The following is a 20364-nucleotide window of genomic DNA, read 5'->3' as shown; positions in this document are numbered from 1 at the left end:
TGCTTGTTCCACGCGACGTCAGTCTTCTTGACTAGGACTGAAGGGTTCTGACTGTCTTTGTCAGTGTTGATTCCCGGTGCTTAGCCTAAGGTTTAGCACCTAGCCGGCACTTCATAATTTTTACTGAATAAATGAAGGAATCCACGAATGGCTGTAAGGTAAGAGGCTGCAATGCTCTGAGCAGAGGAACATAAGGGGTTCTCTAGGGATATATACTAGAGCCTAGGGTGCTTTTCTCATATGCAGAAGGGCATCTCGAATGAATAGGTCGTTGTGTAAGTTCCTAAAGAGCTCGATTTGGGTGCTGAGTTGTTTCGGTCATGGCATCGTGTGGTTGTGTGCGCAGGGAGAGCATGGGGAAGGGTCGGTGATGCAGCGCGTGAATCCTTGCGCTTTGGATCGAGGGCCGTGGCTCCTGCACTCTGTTGTCGCCCAGCTCAGTGTTATGGGTGCCCTGGGGTCACCTAGCAGATCTTCTTAAATGCTGCTGTGCACACACGAGTCACCTGGGTACCTGGTTACAATATGGATTCTGATTCAGCGGGTCCGGGGTAGGGCCCGAGATGCTGCGTGTTTTCACATGTGCTGGGCTGCTGCCGGACCTTTCATCTGCTGAAAGGCAGATCCTGTTGTAGTTAGTATGCCGTGTAGGATGGTGAAGGCTGTGCTGCAGGGGTGTGTAAGCTCTAGTACAGAGCGTGCTGGTGAATGTGGTTCGGGCCACACGGCAGGCTGTGGTGGGTCAGTGTGTGTTGGTGGGTGGTGCTAGTTTGTGTGCTAGAAGGCGGTGTGTGTGGCTGAGCGTGTGGTGGAGCGGTGGGTTGAGAAGCAGGGTGTTCTGGTTCTGTCCTCCTGGGATGTCGCCCAGCGCCCTGGGTCATCCTCTCCGCAGGTGTTTATTGACATTAGGTACCATTCTAGGTGCTGGAGACAGGGAAGTGAAAATAACACAATCTCCGGCTCTCGTGGAACTTCTATTTTAGAAGGAGTGGGCAAACAATAGACATAGAAATCGGCAAATAGGGGCGTCTGGGTAGTTCACTCGGTTAAGCGCCCGATTCTTGGTTTTGGCCCAGGTCATGATCTCACGGTTTGCGGGTTCAAGCCCTGTGTCAAGCTCCACGCTGACAGCATAGAGCCCACTTGGGATTCTCTGTCTCCCTCTTTCTGTGCCCCTCCCCTGCTCACTCTCTCAGTCTCTCTCTCTCTCTCTCTCTCTCTCTCAAAATAAATAAATAAACTAAAAAACATCAGCAAATATGTTAGAAGGAGATAAGCATTGTGGAGGAAATCAGAGCAGGGGTGAGGATGGTGAGAGGTGGATCAGAGAGAGGTGGCTGGAAAGCCTTGCTGGCATTTCAGCAAAGATGGGAGGAAGGTGAGGGACTGTGTGAGCCATGTGTGTATCTTGGGGGGATAGTGGTTCGGGCGGTGGTAACAGGTGCAAAGGCCCTGAGGCAAGAGCTTGCCTGGCATGTTCAAGGAAGAGCACAGAATCCAAGTGCTGAGCTGAGTGGGCGAAGGAAGGGGGAAAAGAAGATGATACTGGTGAGGCCACGGGAGGGGAAGATGGTGCAGGCCACTGTAGGATCTGTGGCTTCTACTCCGGCTGAGATGGGCAGCGCTTGGAGGGCCCTGGGCAGAGAAATGGCATGATCCGACTTTGGGTTTTCAGAGGATCACTCTGACTGTTGTAGGTGCAGGGGTGAAATCAGGAGACTGGTTCGAGGCTCTTGCGGTCGTCTAGGTGGGAGCCAGTGGGCATTTGGACGGGACGGAGCTGCCTGAGGGCCTCCAGGATGTGTTCATATCGGCACACCTAGCCCTCCCTGGTTCCTGGCACCTTGTGGATGCCCAGTGATTGCCCCAGGGGCCAAGAAGGAATGGATGAAGGAGAATCCCTTCAGACTGCCTGCATAATCGCTCCTCGAGTGTAACGTGGTAGCCAGTTGTTGGTCCTGGCGAAAAGCAGGATGAAGGGATAAAATAGGTTGTCGTGAAAGCATCTGGAGTTCAGAGTGCTGGCATGCGGGGCACGGAGTAGGGCATGGCTGTTCCTCCTCTTGTCAGTGTAAATTCTGTGGGAGGTCCCACGTGCTCGGGGTGGTAGCCAGGCAGTCCCCTTGGTCTGGGTGAGCAGCTCAGAATTTGGCTGTGCTGCACTAAAAGGGTGCATTGAGGCCATGGGTGAGCATGTCTGCTGGCTGAATTTGTCGTATGTGGTGCTTCGAGTCACAGTAGAAGATATGCTGATGTAGTGTGTTTAAATCAACATGCCCGATCGAGATTTTGGTGGCATTCATACGCTAGTAGGAATTGCCTTAGTGAAGTCTGGCGGTGTCCCTAATGCCCAGTGCAAAGCTTGCTGTGAAAACTGGGTAGAGGCACACGCCTTGGGCTCCCTTCCCCAGCTGTCAGCAGAGATGCAGCAAATTGAGGAGGTGGGAGAAGAGTAACCAGGTCACAAGAACACCCTGCTTCGTTACGGCCCACGGAGGCCTAACTACTAGGGTGTTTGTACAGTGACTTGCCCGCTAGTGAACGTGGCTCTCTTTCGTTCTAAAGTGTGCTCCATCTGATGGCCCATTCATTCTGAGCGCGGCTTGAGGAGTACAGCTCTCTGAGAAGCGGACAGTAAGAGCCATTCATCCTGGGCAACCGTCCGGGACCACCCAGACGTGATCGGCATTGCTCACTCCTTCCATTCATTCCAGCCCGAGTGTCAGGCCTCACCGACTCCAACCCCTCCTCGTGTGATAGTCTGATTCCAATCATTTCCGCTTTTGTTACCTGTCCTCCTCGTCACTTGACATAAAGCCCCGTACGGTTTTCAGGCATCTGCACATCAGCAAAGCTTTGGGATCTTGGAGGCTGAAAACGCAGAGCCCCTGGTCCCCTTTCTACATCACGACAGCCTTTCATGTGATAGCGTTTCCCAAACACTGCATCGTTATCTGATCACATATCATGGCCTGCATCCTCCAGGAGTCTAGATGCCAAACTGCTTCGGAAAGTAAATCATGCTCCCAGGACTTGGTTTCTCGGCAATCCTGTCATCTGAAAACATTGTTTGTGTAGCCGAGGTCAAAAGCTTCAAGTACTGCTTTAATGAGCTGCAGTTCTGTTCATGTGACATTCTCCTCCGAACCTAATTGCCCTTTACAGCGTATGAGTAAGTGTCTCTGAGTGCATGTCTGAATGTGTGTTTGATGTGCTGACATTTCTGAATTGAAACCACAAAGTGTAACCTTTGTATGTTTGCTATTACAACTCTAAAAGCAAGGCTTAAGAAAGGGGGCGAACTTTCTACTTAATACGATTTATTTAAGAATAGAACCTCCCTCCCCGAGGCAGCACCAAATGCTCAGGAGAACAATACCTTTCAGAAAGCTGGGATTTAAAGTCATTCTTCTGAAACCCGTACTATTCAAATATACCGGACAAAATATTGAGTTATTGTCTGTGCCAAGCAGCGTTCTAAGTGCCTTCCAGGCACTACCTCAGTTAATTCTCTATGAGAGAGAATTATGGGTGTCATTATGGGGGTCTCTATGGGTGTCATTGTCACCATATGACAGATGAGGGCACGCAGCCTGGAGAGGTTAGGATGTTTGCTCAAGGTCCCGCAGCTAGCAGGTGGCAGAGCGAGGCCTTGAACCACAGACTCCACACTGCCAGTATCCTTGGAAAGATTATCAGGAGCACTTGGAGCCCCTTTTAAGGTTTGAAATTGCACCGGTGGGAAGGAGCCAATACCACCATCCAACAGTGTCTGTTACATAATAGACGGAGACTAGATATTCTTCACAATTCAAATGATTTAAAATTTATTTTAAAATGTCGCAACAAACAAGTAACATATTCACACCTTTTACACTTCACTGGCAGGGTTTTCAAAGATGCAAATTTCACCGGCTCCTTCAGGCTTTGATTTCGAGGCTGACAAAGACCGCAGACGTTGAGTGACCTCCGAGGGCAGGGCATGGCAGCATCCGAGCTGAGGCACTCAAGACGGGCTCATTAAGGAGTAGACATCTCCCCACTCGGCTCTGTTTGTTCTTTCGGTTATCCAGAGTGTGAAGTTTACACAGATCCTCGTCAGGATATTAGGCTACATTCAGACACTGACGCACAAATAGCCAAGAGTTGTTTAGGACACAGAGGCCCGGAGTCTGTCTGTTTATCTTTCTCTCCCTCCCTCCACCCACCCGTGGAGAGCTGTGGATCAAACCAGGCTCCCTTTGGGCAGTTGGAGTTGGCAGACTCCTGGGCCAACTGAAGTTCCTAAATCACTTGCCAAGTGCATGACTCTGAGCTGTCCCCCGGTGGAGATGCCAGCCGTGTGAACTGAACTGGTAGATGGGAAGGTCACATGCTGGGGGAGAGCACAAAACTCTTAGGATATGTCTGGCAATAACCACTGAAAGTAACAGAAGTCCAGAACTGGAGGAGCCCTTCGACGTGGGTATAGATACCATCATTCTAGAGAGGAACAAGCAGAGGCCAGAAGATTTGCTTCAGTGACTTACACAGGAAATAGAACAGAACCAGGACAAGAAGATGGGCCCTCCAGTTAATGGATGCAGGACTTTATTAATACTGTTTACAACCGTAACGATAAAATGGGCCAGGCATGTTCTGTGAAATTACTCAGTTTTACTAGAAAGCAGAGCCTTCGGTCTACTCACAACCGCCCTGTGAAATACTACTGTTATTACCTTCCGTGTGTAGGTAAGGAGGTAGGCTCAGAGAGGTTAAGTAACTTGCCCATGGCCACACAGCTAGTAGGTCCAAATGAGTGCCAGTTTAATTTAAAGGCCTGTTTCGTGAGTTCGAGCCCATGTCAAGCTCTGTGCTGAAAATACGGAGTCTGCCTGGGACCCTCTCTCTGTCTCTCTTTTTCTCTCTCTCTGCCCCTCCCCCACCCTCTCAAAATAAATAAATAAACATTAAAGAAAAACCCCTTCCCTCAAACCTGGGATCGCTCCTTCCCACTAGTAGGACCGCTGCCCCTGTCTGCTCATACACACAAACCTTTGAAAGAACTGCTAATTCTTGTTACCTCTAAGATCGTATTTCATTACAATCCATTCTTTTTCTAGTTTGGTGCATCTGGCTTCTGCCTCCACCTCTCTGTTTTGACATTTCTCCCGGGGAGTTGTCAGTGACCTCAGAACAATCTTCTCTCAGAGACTCGTCTTCTCATTCTTGACGTCATTATATTATTCGATATTCTGATCTTCTCTCCTTTAAAAAAAAAATCCTAAAATATGTGAAATATGCAAAGCAGCATCAAAACTATACAGTGAGACTGTCTCCTCCGCCCGCCCTTGACCCTCAGCTAGGTGCCTTGGTTCTCCTTCCCGGAGCCACTCACAGTGGCCCAGTTCTGGGCCAGCCTTCTAGAGAGGCTGAGTACAAGCGCAGGACTACCCCACATCACACAGGAGGATGCCAGCACGCATCTTCGATTCCCGTGCCTCACTTTGTTACCTTCTGTCTCGCAGACTGTGTTTTGTCAGCATCTCGAGATCTACTTCATTTTCAATAGCTTCCTAGTTTCGCATACGCATGAGTGCCTCTGTAGGGTAAATTCAGAGTCGCCTCCTCCACTCTTTTTAAGCCCCTCTTCCTTCTCATTTATATGGCCCTGAGCTCACTGATTGTCCAGAAATACTGACTCCATGAAGGCTCTGAGGCCATGATGTCAAGACATGCATGACCCAGAAAGGGAAACAAAAACTTTCATTTCTTGTTTATTTACACGTGTAGTTTCTTAAAAACAACCACTCTTCACCACTGAAGAACAACAACTTCTTGGTATGTAAATCTGCATTAAAATGTCTTTCCAAGCCCAGGCGCCTGGGTGGCTCGTTCAGTTGAGCGTCCATCTTGGTTCAGGTCATGCTTCCGATTCTGTGTCTCCCTCTCTTTGCCCCTCCCCCACTCTCACTCTTTCTCTGTCTCTCTCAAAAATAAATAAACATTAAAAAATTTAAAAAATGTCTTTTCGAGGCAGCAAGGCTTGTGTTGGTGGGGGGGGGGGGAGGGAGTGGAAATGTGTCCCTTTTGCCCCCCGGGCCCACATCTGCCCCTCACTTCTAACTGGGAGCCCCATTTAGGGCCTGACGTCACCTTGCACCCTCCCATATCCCACTAGCCTCGGGTGGAAAAGATACCCGTTTGTGTCTTAAACGTCTGTACTTGCAACAGCAATATCCCAGGAGAGGCTGAGTCATGGCAGGGCCTGCAGGACCCCTCTGTAGCCAGAGCACGGCCACTGCCAGTAGACTAGCTCACTGCACTCCATGGAAGCTACCAGCTACCATGTCACATGTCTTCTGTGCATTTTATCAAGTCCTCCTGACCCCACACGATAAGGTAGGTTAATTCGACCTAACAAAAAGTTGGCTTAGGGAAGTCAGCTCACCTGCTTAAGGAATCGGTACCCGAGTCGGCATTTAAGTTCCCCATTCGTAAGACAGTAAAATGTAGTAGGAAGCCCGTGGTCTTTGGAACCGAACAGACCCGACCCTGGATCTTGGTTCCCCTCCTTGACGCTGTATGGCCCTGACCAAGTCGTTAACTTTCCAAATTATCTGTTCGGTGGAGATAACCCTTTTCCTGCCTGTCTCACAGACCCGTGAGAATCGAAGTTATAAAAACATAGGCAAATAAATGGGGTAGCTTTATTTGAAGCCAGCGACATGGGTGAAGAATAGATAAGAAAAATATGGCACTCTGTTCACACGGGAAAATGTTTAGAGTGTTTCATCTCGTTTCTTAAAAGCAGGGTAAATAATAAAGGACTGATTCTATATTTTGTATCTTTATACAAAGTCTCCATCCATCTGTTTGTCCGGCCAGGACAGCAGACTAAAATGTTAAGGTCATGAAGGTATGGAGAGGGTGAAATAACAAAGGGTTTTGTTGTTTCTTTTTCTTGTGCTTTTGAATGACTTGTTTGTTTCGGCAAGAAATGTACAAGGCTGATGGAAGAGTCTGGATTGTTGCCAGATCTGGGATCAAATCATAGGTACTTAAGCCTTGCTGTACAGCAGAGACATCGTGGAACCATTGGATTAAATGAGATACTGCTTATGAAGTACTTAAACAATATCGGGCTTATATGTACTTAATAGGCACTGCTACTCATCCGTCTGACAACATTGAGTGCCTGCTGTGTGCCAAAACCTGTCCTGTGTCCTGGGAAGGCCATGGTGTGACTTCAGCTCTTGTGGGGCTTACAGTCTAGATGGGAATATAATTCATCAGCAGAGAAGTAAAGAAATAAACATGTAATAGAGATTGGGCTATTTGGGTATTTTTATTTCCTGTGCGAAAGTGATGCCCTGAAGGAGAATTGACAGGAAGGGAGAATTGGAGGTCCTACTTTGTCCGGAGGTGATCCCGAACAGCTCCTCTGAGGCGATGGCATTTAGACCAAAATCTGGAGGAAAAGAAAGCATTGCATCTTATTTTTAGATAAAACAAAACACCAAACTCGCTACCCAGTGCAAAAGCCCCTTCTCTTGCTGACTTCCTTCTAACTAAATAGACACAAGAGATCAGACACCCCGATTGTAAGGAATCTTCACTCTTTGCAGACAAAGGAGCTTTAATCTTTCTTTTCTTTCTATGCTGTATTTTGTCTGACTCTGCTGGGGAGAGAAACCTTGGTACACAAACGACTTAAAAATGATCCAACGTGTTTACAGCTCTGTGCTTAACTGACTGCTTCTCACTGGGTGGGGCCCTCCTGTGTTGTCCTGCTGCGGAGAACTGTCTGTAAGGCATGAAAAGGACCCAGAATTTCATTGAATTTGCACATTAAAAAAAAAAGAATACTCTTTTGTCTTTTTGCCCAGGCTGTATGGCTTATGTATATTTTCAGTGTGACCTTCTAGTTTGGGTTCCTGCTGTCTTGATAGAGGCCGGGTTCCCCTGGTGTCTTTCTTTCTGGTCGCACTCAACTTAGATGTCACCTCCTCCAGAAAGTCTTCCTGGCCCTTCTTAGGTGCCTCACTTCTGTGCTTAATGGCCCCAGTTGTCACATGGTGCCACGTGGTGGCCTGTGTGTGTGTCTGTCTCCTGCTAGACCACAAGCTCCGTGATGACAAGGACAGGGATCCTCTTGTGTGCCATCATATCTCCAATGCTTTAACACACCTCCAGCAGAAGAAGCACCAAGGCCTCAAAATGGCAATAGCTCCCTCATTTAAATGAGCTTTTGTGGGTTTTTTTCTTATTAAAAAAAAATCTGTCATTTAAATTTTCAAACACACAAGCAGAAGAGATAAAGGAGAAAAGTAAGCAGTCTGTAACTTGCTGGTCTTTATATGCACATAGACAATATACAATATCTGTAAGCACACACATTTGTGTGTATAATTTATAGAATGGGAACATATTGTATGCAGCTAGTAATTATATGTAACTATGCCATTTAATATTCTTCTACATCTCCTTTTAATTTTTAAAAGTGTGTTGCATTATAATACATCAAATAGATGTATCATTACTTATTTAACTTCTTTTCCCTATTGGTGGATAGTTTGATGTCAACTTTCTTCCCCCCCACTCCCCCACCAGTTGTCTGATGAACATCTTATATCTTGGTGGGATAAACCCAGGCATATAGAGGAGGGGTCCAGGGAAAGTCTCCTGGAGGAAGTGACATCTGTCTGGAGAGGAAAAAGATGTGTAGGAAATGCTCTGGTTTGGGGGGGGGGGGTTGGACGCAGGTGTTCTGTGCCCCCCCCCCCAGGTAGAGGAGACAGCTCATTGCAAAGGCTGGGCAGTGACAGAGTGCATGAGTGTTCTGGGAACCCCGGGGACCGAGTACAGCTGGAGGGCGTGTTGGGGTGGGGGAATGGGCACTGAGAGGCTAGTGACCCGGTGACCAGGGCCTTGTGAGCCCTGCTGAGCAGTGTAGGCCCTGGGCAAGGGGGAGCCACTGCAGAGAAATGACATATCCAGGTTGGCATCTGAAAGATCCGTCTTGCTGCTATGACTAAGCCAACTCCACTTTCGACAGCCAGACCCGGAGCTGTTATTAACACAATGAAACAGAAATTAGAAAGAAGAGAAGGGGTGGGGGGCGAAGAGCTCACATGTAGCAGCTCACAGAGAAGCTTTTCAAACTGTCTAGGTTCTCAGATTCAGAGGCACAATTGAACAACAAGTCAAAATCCTTATTGCTCTCCTCTCCCACCCTGGAAAGAGGCGCCTTGTGATTTAAATAACCATGTTGGCTTGGGTCCCCGGCACGGTTCCGGGAGCTCCAGTGGTGCCCTGGCCACAAGGGAGGTGGGTTTTCTTTCAGTAGCTAAGTGAGGCTGAAGTACCCAGCCAGGGCAGCCAGAGAAACAGGTGTGGTCCACGCTGCGCGTGTCACTGGATCACAGCCGCAGAGCAGCACGTTCTCCAAGGACACAGCAGGCTCAGAGCCCTCCAGGCTGTGCCTCCCCAGGGCTGACGTCTCCATTTAGGGAGCGCTCCTGAAGCTAATGGGCAGTGACAGCTCCATTTGAAAAACACGGAAACACTTAGGGAGGCTGTGATCTGCCAGCTCCGTAAGCTGCTTATTAGCAGGAAAATCACGCTCCCGCCGTATTGTGCCCCCTTGGTTAACCCCTGTTTTTCCATGTCCCCTCTGCTATCTCACTTAAAGATTTCATTGTTCTCTGAGGCAGGGGTGGGGGGGGGGGGAGTGGCGGGGAGTGCAGGGAAGGGGGAGGCTCAGAGCCTCCGGAAGCTGTTTCTCTGTGTCCTATCACAGCCTCTGGGGAGGCCCCGGCAAAGCAGCAGCCCTTCTGGTGTGCATGGGAAACTGATGGCTTTTAAAGAAAAACGGCCCCCGAAGATTCTGTGTCTCAGCTCACGTGCTTCCTATGCTGGCTGGTTTGGGTCCCAGCACCCAGGCCAAAGAGGAAGCCTCGCAGGTCTGCCTTACTCCCAACCACCGGTCCCTGCCACGCTCTGCCCCCCAGCTCCATGCACCGTCTCTCTGCTCCGGATGATGACACCCAGTTTCTAACCCTCCCTAGTGCCTCTGCTGTCAGTCTAGCTGCTGCCCCCTTTTCTGTCCCCACACCACAGATGAGGGGACTCCTACAACCCTCGACATCCCCACTGGACTCTCAGACTTATCAAACAGGAAACCAAGTGCCCCGTTGCCCCCCGAAGGCTCTCTACCCCTTCCCCCATTCACCATGGAGCCCAAGTGCAAAGCTGTAGGGTCCGACAAGTCCTCTCGTCCTGAAATGCTGGTCTGACCCATCAGCAAATCTTGCACCCCTTCCCCCACTCCAGATGCACCTTTCCATCTATCCCAGAGGTACCTCCTTCTGAGGCACTATCCTGTCTCATCTGGTTGGCATCCCTGCTCCTTGCCCGTCCATCAACTTTGTACGCGGCACCAATGATCCCACAGAAATATGAGCAGAGCCTGTGGGCTGATCAGAATCCTGCAATGGCTTCTTACCGAGCTGAGATGGAAATCCTCTGCCTCCGGGTCACTGCTCTGGCCACACTGGCCCCACTGCTGTTGAGTGACTCTGCCGAGCGAGCACCTGTCTCCAGGCCTTTGCACATGCACTTTCCTCCACCTAGAATGCTTTTCCTCCAGACGTTCAAATGTCCTTACTTCACTGAGGGCTTGCTTCAAAGCTCATCTCCTCAGAGCTAACCACTTTTTTGAAAATGGTGTTCTCTTTGCTCTTTATCACTGAGCTGACTTTATTTTTCTTAATACCACTTACCTCTGACTGACATTAAGATACCTCTATTTACATTTACAGTTCCCCTTCTCTTTATGTGTTTATTGCCTTCCTTCCCCAGTAGGACATAGGTTCCCATGAGGCATAGATTCTGTATAATTTACTATTAGCACAGGGTCTGGCATATAGTAGGAACTCAGTAAATATCTCTTGAGTGAAAACAAATGCATAAGCAATGCAAGAACGTGAGCAATAATCCTGACCACACTGCGCTGAGGGTCCATCCTTCTTTGGGCAAAAGTCTCCCCCCTCCCACACTGGCCAGCACAGCATATCCCAAGTCCTGATTGCATGGCTGGGCATTGGTGGGGGGGGGGGGGGGGTCACTTCTTGTTTTCTGAGACCCGAGGCAAAGATATCAACAGGGCTCAAAGAATTTAGCTTGGAATAACAAATCAGTTTGTTATAATGCTTATAGCTGGGGTGCATTGACACTTCCTCAGTGCCCAGGAGCAGTCACACGCATGATGTCCTGATCTCCTCCGCACACCCTGTAAGAGTCTGCAGGCTGTGGCCTCGTGGGTGCCTTCTGCCCAGACGGGAACAAAGCAGGAAGCTGAGGCCATCTGAGAGCTGAGTCCCATGCACACACACCCCCCCCCCATATCTCTGCTTCCCTTGACTGTAGGGCTTGAAGGAGCAAAGGGGAAATATGCACTCCTTGACTTTCTCAACTTTCCTTCCCTCTGCCAGCGACTCAGGCTCAGTGTCAGCTCTCCATTTTCTCATCTGTCTCTTCCTAATTGCCGAGTGGGGGGGCCTGTTCTCTGCAACTTCTCCTGCTTGACCTCTTGGAGATAGCTACGACAACGCCCTTCTCCCTGGCTTCCCTCAGTCCCCCGCTTGCCTGACAGTGCTCCCTTCCGGTTCTCCTCTTCCCACTCTCAGTTTTAGGGGCAATTTTGTCCCTGGCACATGGAATCAGATCCCCACCTCCCAGGGTGGTTATGTGAAGCAAAGAGGTGATGTATGTGAAACCCTTAGCAGTGCGGGTTGCCTGGAAACTGCTCAGTGGGTTTTATTACTATTATTATTATCTTTTTCCCACTTTTCATGTTCTGTACTTTAAGTTGTTTTTTTTTTCTAAGACTGCTCTCCTTAGCTCCAGAATCTGTACTTCTAACCCCCTTGGGTCATCTCTTGGAACCTCCCTGGTCCCTCAAAGTCATCGTGTTCAGGGACATCTAGGTGGCTCAGTAAGTTAAGCATATGACTTCGGCTCCAGTCATGATCTCACAGTTCGTGGGTTCGGGCCCTGCGTCGGGCTGTGTGCTGACAGCTCTGAGCCTGGAGCCTGCTTCCCATTCTGTGTCTCCCTCTCACTCTGCCCCTCCCCCGCTCTCTCTCTCTCTCTCTCTCTCTCTCTCTCTCTCTCTCTCAAAAATAAATATTAAAAAAAAAAAGTAATCCTGTCCAAACGGAAGTAGCTGTCCTTCCGAATTTTCCCATTTTCTCTGCCTCTGGGATTGCTATAACCACATTCTCACTGTCATTCAAACCAGAGACCTCATCATCCCCATCCCTGACTCCTCCTCCCTCCCCCACCCCCCTGCCCCACTTAGTCACGTACTCATCAACCGACAAACCATTCGTGTAAAACAGAGCCAGGAGCTTAGGCTCCGACGTCAGAGGGGCCTGTCTCACGTTGCAGCTCTGCTATTCATTGACTGTGTGACCTTGAACAAGTTACGTAATCTCCCTGGCCCCAGTTTCCTCATCTGTCCAGTAGGGATGATGCCCACTTCGTAGGGTCATTGGGAAGATTTAATAAGGTAATGCAAGTAGAGCATTCTAGGGTGCCTGGCATTTAGCAAATGTGTAATGAATATTAGCCATCATGACTGCTAGTGCTTCTACTGTGTTGTCAGGTTGTGGTCGCCTCCTGTAGACACTGTGTTCGAAATACCAGAACTTCGTGCCAGTGTTTGGGTGGGAATCAGTCGCACACATACATACACACACGTTACAACTCTGATTCAGCCCGAGGACCCCAGGATGGGTGAGAAATGATCATGCTTTTCTCTCTCGATCCCAACTGCCCCACCAAGCACTGCTGTGTGTTTCATTCCACACCTTCCATTCCCATTTGGAGAGAGAATGGCTGAGCTTGCCTGCTGGCATCTTGCACTTAAGCGTCAGTGACCCACCCAGCTCACCAAGGCCTCGTGGTTGGCTGGCAATTGCAGAAACCAAACCCAGGTCTTGGGATCTGTCTTCGTGGACTAGAGTTTGTAAATTCCTGTATCTCTGGAGCTGGAAACATACGTTGTTCCTGACTGGCAGCCAGAGGACAGCCCTTTGAGGGATCCACTGCTAAATACTGGGATCTCCCAGGTGACGTATAACTGGCTCATGACTTAGCATCTGGTGCCACAGGAAACATCACAGGTACCTTAATCCCATCTCTTTCAACAGGTGGGCCTGGCTGATGCCTTGCGGGGGGGAGGGGGGGGAAACATGCCACATGTCACCAGCCCCACCATCTCATGCCTTTGCCATGCAGCTCCTGACTGCCCAGGGGACACCCAGGGGCGGCTCACGAGCCCTAGAAACTGAAAGTCGGGAGCCCAAGGTCATGTACCAAAGGTCATGAGAATTTTGCATTTTCTGTTGCTCTCATTTCTGGTCATTGAAACCACCTCTCTGAGGCGGCGAAAGGGAAGGGATCCGAGAAAACCACAGCCCAGTTTTGTTTGGTTCTGTTTTGTTCGGGGTTTTGTTTTCGCTTTTGTTTTTCCACCTACCACAAGTTCTTTTCTTCCCCTCTCATAGTGTGGGCGAAATGCTGAAAACTTCGACCGGTTTTTCACCCGCCATCCACCCGTCCTAACACCTCCTGACCAGGAAGTCATCAGGAATATTGACCAATCAGAATTCGAAGGATTTTCCTTTGTTAACTCTGAATTTTTAAAACCTGAAGTCAAGAGCTAAGTAGATGTGTAGACCTCCGTCCTTCATTTCTGTCATTCAAGCTCAACGGCTATCGTGGTGACATCTTTTTTTCGTTGCAACGTTGCATCCATGTTTTATTTGCTGACGAGACTAGAGTGACCATGTTTCAGAACCCAAATGTCCTCAGGTCGTTTGGAGCATCTCTGTGAGATGGGATTATGCAGATGGCATGGCGAAATGTTGCCGCATAATTAGCACATTCGCAAAGTCCTCTTACAATCCACTTCGCCAGTGTGTCAGCTCAGTAGATCCAGTGGGGACAGAAAATGCCTGCTTTCTCTCCCTTTTTTCCAGCGCTCCCATTTCACACGTTTTTCCAATTCCAAGCATCCAGTCTAGATTATTCCCACCAAGCGAGTCGATGATCGGACGCTAGCAGTATTCTCTCCCTTCCTGCCGGACCCAGAGCTTGGCGTGTATCCAAGTATATGGTGGCTTTCACTTAGAGGGAAGCCCTCCATTCTGCCCGGTTTGGAGGCACCGTGAGCCGCATGCTAAAAATAAAATTTTATTTGTTATTTTTTTTAGACTCAAAGTTAAGACGATTATCTCGGCCCTTTTAAAATGCCGAGAGTGTGCTTTTAGACAGTCTCAATCTAAAAGTACCTCAAGGGGTCAGTCAAAAGGCAGCCAGCTCGGGCACCACCTCCAATGCTGTGATTTCTGATCCTCTGCATCCCTGATCACCTTCATCCTCAAACTACTTGCAAAGGGCATTTGCACCACTCCCTGAAAAGACATGGTCACTCTAGCAAGGTCCCAGAGGACCGTGGTTTTACATTACATTTCAAATTTTATTTGCTTTGGGGTTTTATTTCTGTTGTTGTTCAAACGCAAAAAGAAAAAAAAACCCACTTTGTTACACATGCTTTGAAATATGTGTCCCAGTGTTATTAACCACAATGACCTGCTTTGATTTGTCGAGAAGGCGGCTCTGGAGCCTGGCAGACCCATGCCTGGGTGGAAGGGATTCGCCTAGGTTTGTGGCTGGTTTTGGGAAACTAAATAAGCACTCTGAGAAAGACACCATTTCCTGAAACACAGACAGTCGTATTCTTCACTTTGATGTTGTTTTGCAAGATGTTTGTGGAAATGTCCATTTGTATCTGGATATCTGTTCTGTGCCATTTTTTTTCTAGCATCGAGATACAATAAAAAAAAAAAAAGAAGAAATGCTATTTCAAGAAAACGGCTCTTTGAAAAACGTGGACCCAAACTACAAAACAGGGCTCCTCAGGCTTTGGGACAGAAAGGAACTAAACCCAGATTTTAACCTCAGCCCCAGGGTTCAGCTGGTCAGAGAGGCCAGGGCTGGGGACCATTCAGGGACTTCTGGTGGCCTGTAGTGGGATGGGATGAGCTGGCTGAGGCTTCCAACGATATCGGAGCTCAAAGCCAGAGTCAAGTTTAGGGGCCAGCTAGGAGCATGGCTGGAGATCTTGATTTTCTTATCAAAATCACCACTCCTCCCAGCTTGGACTAAATATTCTTTCTTGCAAGCAGCTTTGTGAGCCCCCAGAAGCCAAGGAAAGCCCTCGGGTGGGAGAAATCCTGTTTCTGCCTGAGTGGACGAGGACAGCAGGGTGTTTCCCATCCTTGCCTACTGCCTCCTTCTATTCTCAGGCAGCCCTACAGAGAATTCCTATCACAAGTCGAGTGATTTCCAGAAGCACCAGGGCTTCTAAGAGACCATCAGGAGAACTTTAAAAACTTGACTAATGCCGTTGAAGTAAGACTTCTCATCTTTAAGAAAAGCGTGCTTTGGATTTGCACAGGCAGAGAGGCCCCTGGCTCGCTCCTGTCTGCCCTCCGCGTCTCCTTGCTGCAGGACCTCATGTGTGGCAAACTTGAAGTCTCAGCTGATGAGCTCAGGAAGTTAGAGAAGGAGGGAAATTGGGGCGGAACCCTCCACCCCCATTTTATTGTGGGGGAAACTGGCATCTGGAGAGAGGAAGTGACTTGCCCAAGGTCAGTCAGCTGGGGTGCAAACCCAGGTTTCCTGATTCGGTGCAAGACTCTTTCCACTCTATAGCTGGCATCTCTGAGCCATGCCCACCAACAGGCAAGTTATTTGAGGTCCTTCATCTGGCTGTTGGGTCACCAGGTCTTTCCTTGGACATGCTGTCAGGAAGATAAAAACCATACAGAAGCATTGGGCCACTGACAGATTATTTGAGACAACTTTAGAGAACAATGTAAGATAGGTAGATAGGTAGCTATAGATAGATGATAGATGAGATAGATAGATAGATAGATAGATAGATAGATAGATAGATAGATGATAGATAGATAAGATGATAGATAGAAAAAATATATTGTATATACACACCGCACTCTACATTTTCCAAATTGCTGCCATTATTTTTTCAAAATAGTTTAATAGTTTGCAGAAAGAGGTACTCAAGCCAAAGTCTTTGTTCCCCTAACACACCTTGCTGAGGGCTGGTCAACAAAGGCCTCTGTGGAAGTGAGGGATCCTTGGTCAGAGTTCCTGCAGTTTCCTTTTCTATCAATGTTTTAAGTACAAGGAAGACCAAGAAACAGAGCTTTCAGCGTACGTAATCTCCGGGCAACACTTTGCAAATTTATTCAGGAAGAAAGATTTTTCCACATCATTGTGCCATCGTCCATGTATTCCACTCTCCGTTCATCTGGGAAGCATTTGTTGAGCACCAGCTGAGTGTCAGGCTCTCTGCTGGGTGTCAGCAGCACAGTAGGGAGCCCTACAGATGCCGCTGCCGCTAAATAAGTGATTGAAAGCATGATGTGGTCTAGACATAACCAGTCTCTGAGTTAGTCGGTGGAGCCTTCTTACAAGAAAGAAAAAGTCATCAGAAGTCTTCAGGGCCCATCTTTCTCTCTGCAGACCATAGTTTGAGGCTGAAGGAGGAAACGCAGCAATGCTCTCTTGACCCGGATTTCTGGGGCATTCCTCGAGTGCAATGGGGGGGTGGGGGGGAAGGACAGGGGCTAGATGGTAGCGGGGTGGGTTTCTTCCAGAAGGCCAAAGGCACAGTCTCCGTGCTTGAACAGACCACAAAATCACCAAGATTTGAACAGAGACAGATCCCCATAGAGAGAGAGGTAACTGGTTTTACAGCTCAGTTCTGAGGCCTGAGTCTTGCTTCTTAGAGTTTATCATCCTGCAGGCATCCTTTCCAGCCCTCAGGGAGATGCAGTTCTGCCAGCACACTGCCCCCAGCTTGACCCTGCCTGGCTCTTCTAGATGAGACAAGCTGAGATCTTCCAAAAGAACTTAAATTAAGAGAGAATGTTTAAAAAGAAATTAAATAAAATCCAAAGAAACCTAAACACAGTCCGTGTTGGCCATGGCTAATTGTCTGCTGGTATGCCAAGGATCCCTCTTGGCATTTCTGAGACTTCTCACTCACCTGTTCCTCTTCTAAGGAAGGGTAGGACCATAATTGCCTTCTTGGGGAATCAATAGAAGGCTAGTGGAATTGATAACCCTCCTTGCATGAGTGATGCTATGCTCACGTGGCTTCAGATGCTATCAACCCAAAAAGGAGAGGCCCATCCTCTCCCACCTTCTAGGGTAAAATTCAGGGGTATTTCCTAGGGGGATCTGCCTGGAAGACAAAATCTAGAATGTCAGGTTCTATTTGGACCATGTGGCTGTTTGAAGCACGAGACCTCACCAGCACAACAGATGGGGAAGAGCTTTGAAAGCTGGGGCTCGTGGTAAGGGAACCTCCAGGGATGCCCAAAGGCAGGGAAGGCCAGATGGGGTCGATGTTCCCAGGAGAGACCTGAAAGGAGGCAAATGCCTGCCTTCTTGGCGCCCACATACCATCGTGGAGCTCTCAGACCTTGAAGGGACCTAACACAGTTCAATCCATACTGCAGCTCAAAATGGACAGAGGCCAATGTGAGGGACCCATAGGATCAGTGGGAACAGTTTCATTGCTTTGCTATAGAGGGTAGTCTCTGACTCAAGGACAAGTATAAATTGGAAAAAAGCAAAGAGGCTCATCCTTAGTCAAGTCTTCGTTCATTGACTGGTTCATTCACTCAACAAATAGTTGTGGACAGCCTGCGGTGTGCGAAGCATTATTCTTGGCACTGGAAATACCATAGTGAAGAAACAGGCAAGGACCCTCCCTACCTGGAGAGAGGCAATAAGTAAACAAGACAATGTCTGATAATAAGTAAGTGCAATGAAGATGATTAAAAGGGTGCCAATGTATGACTTGTAGGTCCAGAGAGGGATGTACAGGCACTTCCCTTAGGAAGAGGTGACATTTGAGCTTTCTCTGAACACAGGAAATAACACCAGCAGTGCCTGGGACAGCACAGGACAGGCTGACATCAGGCAGGACAAGACAAAGCAGAGTGGGTGGGACATGGCAGGAGATGGCCCACCGTCTAGAAAACAGCTCCATTGACATCTTGTGCCCACTGCAGTCTGGCTACACTTCCTCGAGTGTGTTGCTTATACTCCCTGCTTCCCATTCCCACACCACAACACATACAACACAAGAGTAAGTGGCAACTTCCTAGGGACACTTTGCCCATCTCAAAGGAGCATCCTAAAAGAAGGAATTCTTGTGGGAGGTATTTGGCGAAGAGGCGTGAGCCCAGCAATGAGAAACCCTACCAGTCAGCACCCATTAGGAGCTAAACCTAAAGCATGGGTGGCAATTGGCCAAACTCCAGCAAATCAGTCAGTACTCACTGAACCTCCCCTCTTTACAATCTGACCCAGCTCTGGCTTCTGCCAGGCAAACTCTGGCCTTCTTGGCTATCCAGTAATAAACCAGCCATCAGGCTTCCCCCCCAGTCAGAGGGGCTGAGGTGAATTAAAAGCAGTGTGGTCAAGTGAAGATCACTAACCCACTGTACAACCTTGGGCAAGTCACTGTATCTTCCTGCACCCCAGTTTTCTCATATGTCAAACCATGGAGGGTGAGGACTCCAGCTCCCCTGCCTTTGGGTGGTGAGAATTGCAGGGGACAACAATAGGCTGAAGGACCCTGAGGAGGTGAGAACATCATACAGCTGTGAGATGTTGTCATTAGCCCACATTCTGATGTTCCCTGGAAAAGATTGCCCCAAACTGTGGTCAGTAAACTGCAATTATTGCCCCCCCCCCCAGAAAAAAAGAAATTTCAGACTCACCAGAATAGAATATTTGTTTGTTTTAAGGCTGCCCTTACAGACTTGACTTTAAGCTTTGGGTTTTGTTTCTTATAGTTTGTTAACTAGATACATGCTGTAAACGTCCTTGGAGAGAGCCTGTGGCTGACGAAGACCCAAATTCCAGTCTGTGGGTGGATTTATGAGCATCCCTTCAAAGCCTAGATTGCACCAGGGGATGTGGGGTGGACAGTGGTCAGCTCCTTTCATCAGGCAGCCATCTGATGTCCCTACATGCCACTCTACCTTCTTGGGAGCTGAGTGGTGGTGCACCTGTTCTCCTTTTTAAAGAAAGGAGCCTCCTAGCCACAGGGGTCGCTGTTGGATGGTTTTCTCCGGGACGCCCTACCCCATGACTAGTTCTATTGCATTTTGCGTGGTAAGAAGTTGTTTCCAATTCAGTTCATCTCAAAGCCAAAGAAAACTGAACACACACACACATACACACATACCACTGTATGGCAATCCTTACAGAAATTCATGTTTCATTTCTTTTCTTAGGCAATCTCCACCAAATGTTCTCTCCTGAAGACAACATACAATGTGAAATGAAAGCCAGGGGTAGTATGCCACAATGCACCTGCTAAAAAACTCAGCACAGGGCTCTTTCTGACTCTGCCCATGAGATGTCATCGGCTTCCCACTAACTGGCAGGTGTGGGTCGTGTCTCCTTCTTATGCCATGTTAATGTGTTTGCTTTCCATTTGGCAGAGAGACAAGCGAGACACCTCCAACTTCGACAAAGAGTTCACCAGACAGCCTGTGGAACTCACGCCTACTGATAAACTCTTCATCATGAACTTGGACCAAAATGAATTTGCTGGCTTCTCCTATACTAACCCAGAGTTTGTCATTAATGTGTAGGTGAATGCAGACTCCATTGTCAAGCCTGAAGTGTTAAGACTTCAGGCCAAGTGTATGTATCAATTCTAGTCTTCCAGGATCCATGGTGCATTTGCTGGCATTCAACATGTGGAGGGCTTGTCCTAGAGGGCTTTTCTTTGTATGTGTAGCTTGCTAGTTTGTTTTCTACATTTGAAAATGTTTAGTTTAGAGTAACCGCTTTATCCAATTATAGAGGTACAATTTTCCAAACTTCCAGAAACTCATCAAATGAACAGACGATGTCAAAACTACTGTGTCTGATACCAAAACGCTTCAGTATTTGTAATTTTTAAAGTCAGAGGCTGATGTTCCCAGTAAATGTTTTTACAGTTATTCTACCCTATCTTCTTTGAATGCTAAGCATGACTGGTATTTTTAAAAATTGTGAGTGAGCTTTGCAGTTACCGTGAACTATTGTCTCTTGGAGGAAATTTTTTGTTTAAGAATTGATATAATTAAACTGAGTTAATATATGCAAACTCTCTTGTTAACATGTCTGCTTTTAAATAGGTCCTGGTACAGGGGTTATAAACTGAGAGCCATAAGCTGAGGCAGCCAGTGGATGAGCTTTGTTTCACAGGCACACAAT

At 48.2% G+C, this 20364-nt stretch overlaps 1 protein-coding gene across 3 annotated transcripts in view; it reads left to right on the top strand.

Moving 5' to 3' along the window:
• Positions 1-20254, top strand: part of PRKCB (protein kinase C beta) — a 334566-nt gene extending 314312 nt beyond the window's left edge. For 2 of the 3 annotated variants that reach the window (XM_023246794.2, XM_019820790.3), the window contains one exon: positions 13554-20254. In XM_023246794.2, the coding sequence (XP_023102562.1) occupies positions 13554-13712 (159 nt within the window). In that variant the 3' untranslated portion in view covers positions 13713-20254. The remainder of the gene's footprint in view (positions 1-13553) is intronic. The other variant, XM_023246795.2, reaches the window with a different exon arrangement.
• Positions 20255-20364: the final 110 nt, after the last annotated feature.

The sequence above is a fragment of the Felis catus genome, chromosome E3, assembly GCF_018350175.1.
Source record: "Felis catus isolate Fca126 chromosome E3, F.catus_Fca126_mat1.0, whole genome shotgun sequence".
Classification (NCBI taxonomy): Eukaryota; Metazoa; Chordata; class Mammalia; order Carnivora; family Felidae; genus Felis; species Felis catus.
This window is presented reverse-complemented; position numbering and strand designations above follow the sequence as displayed.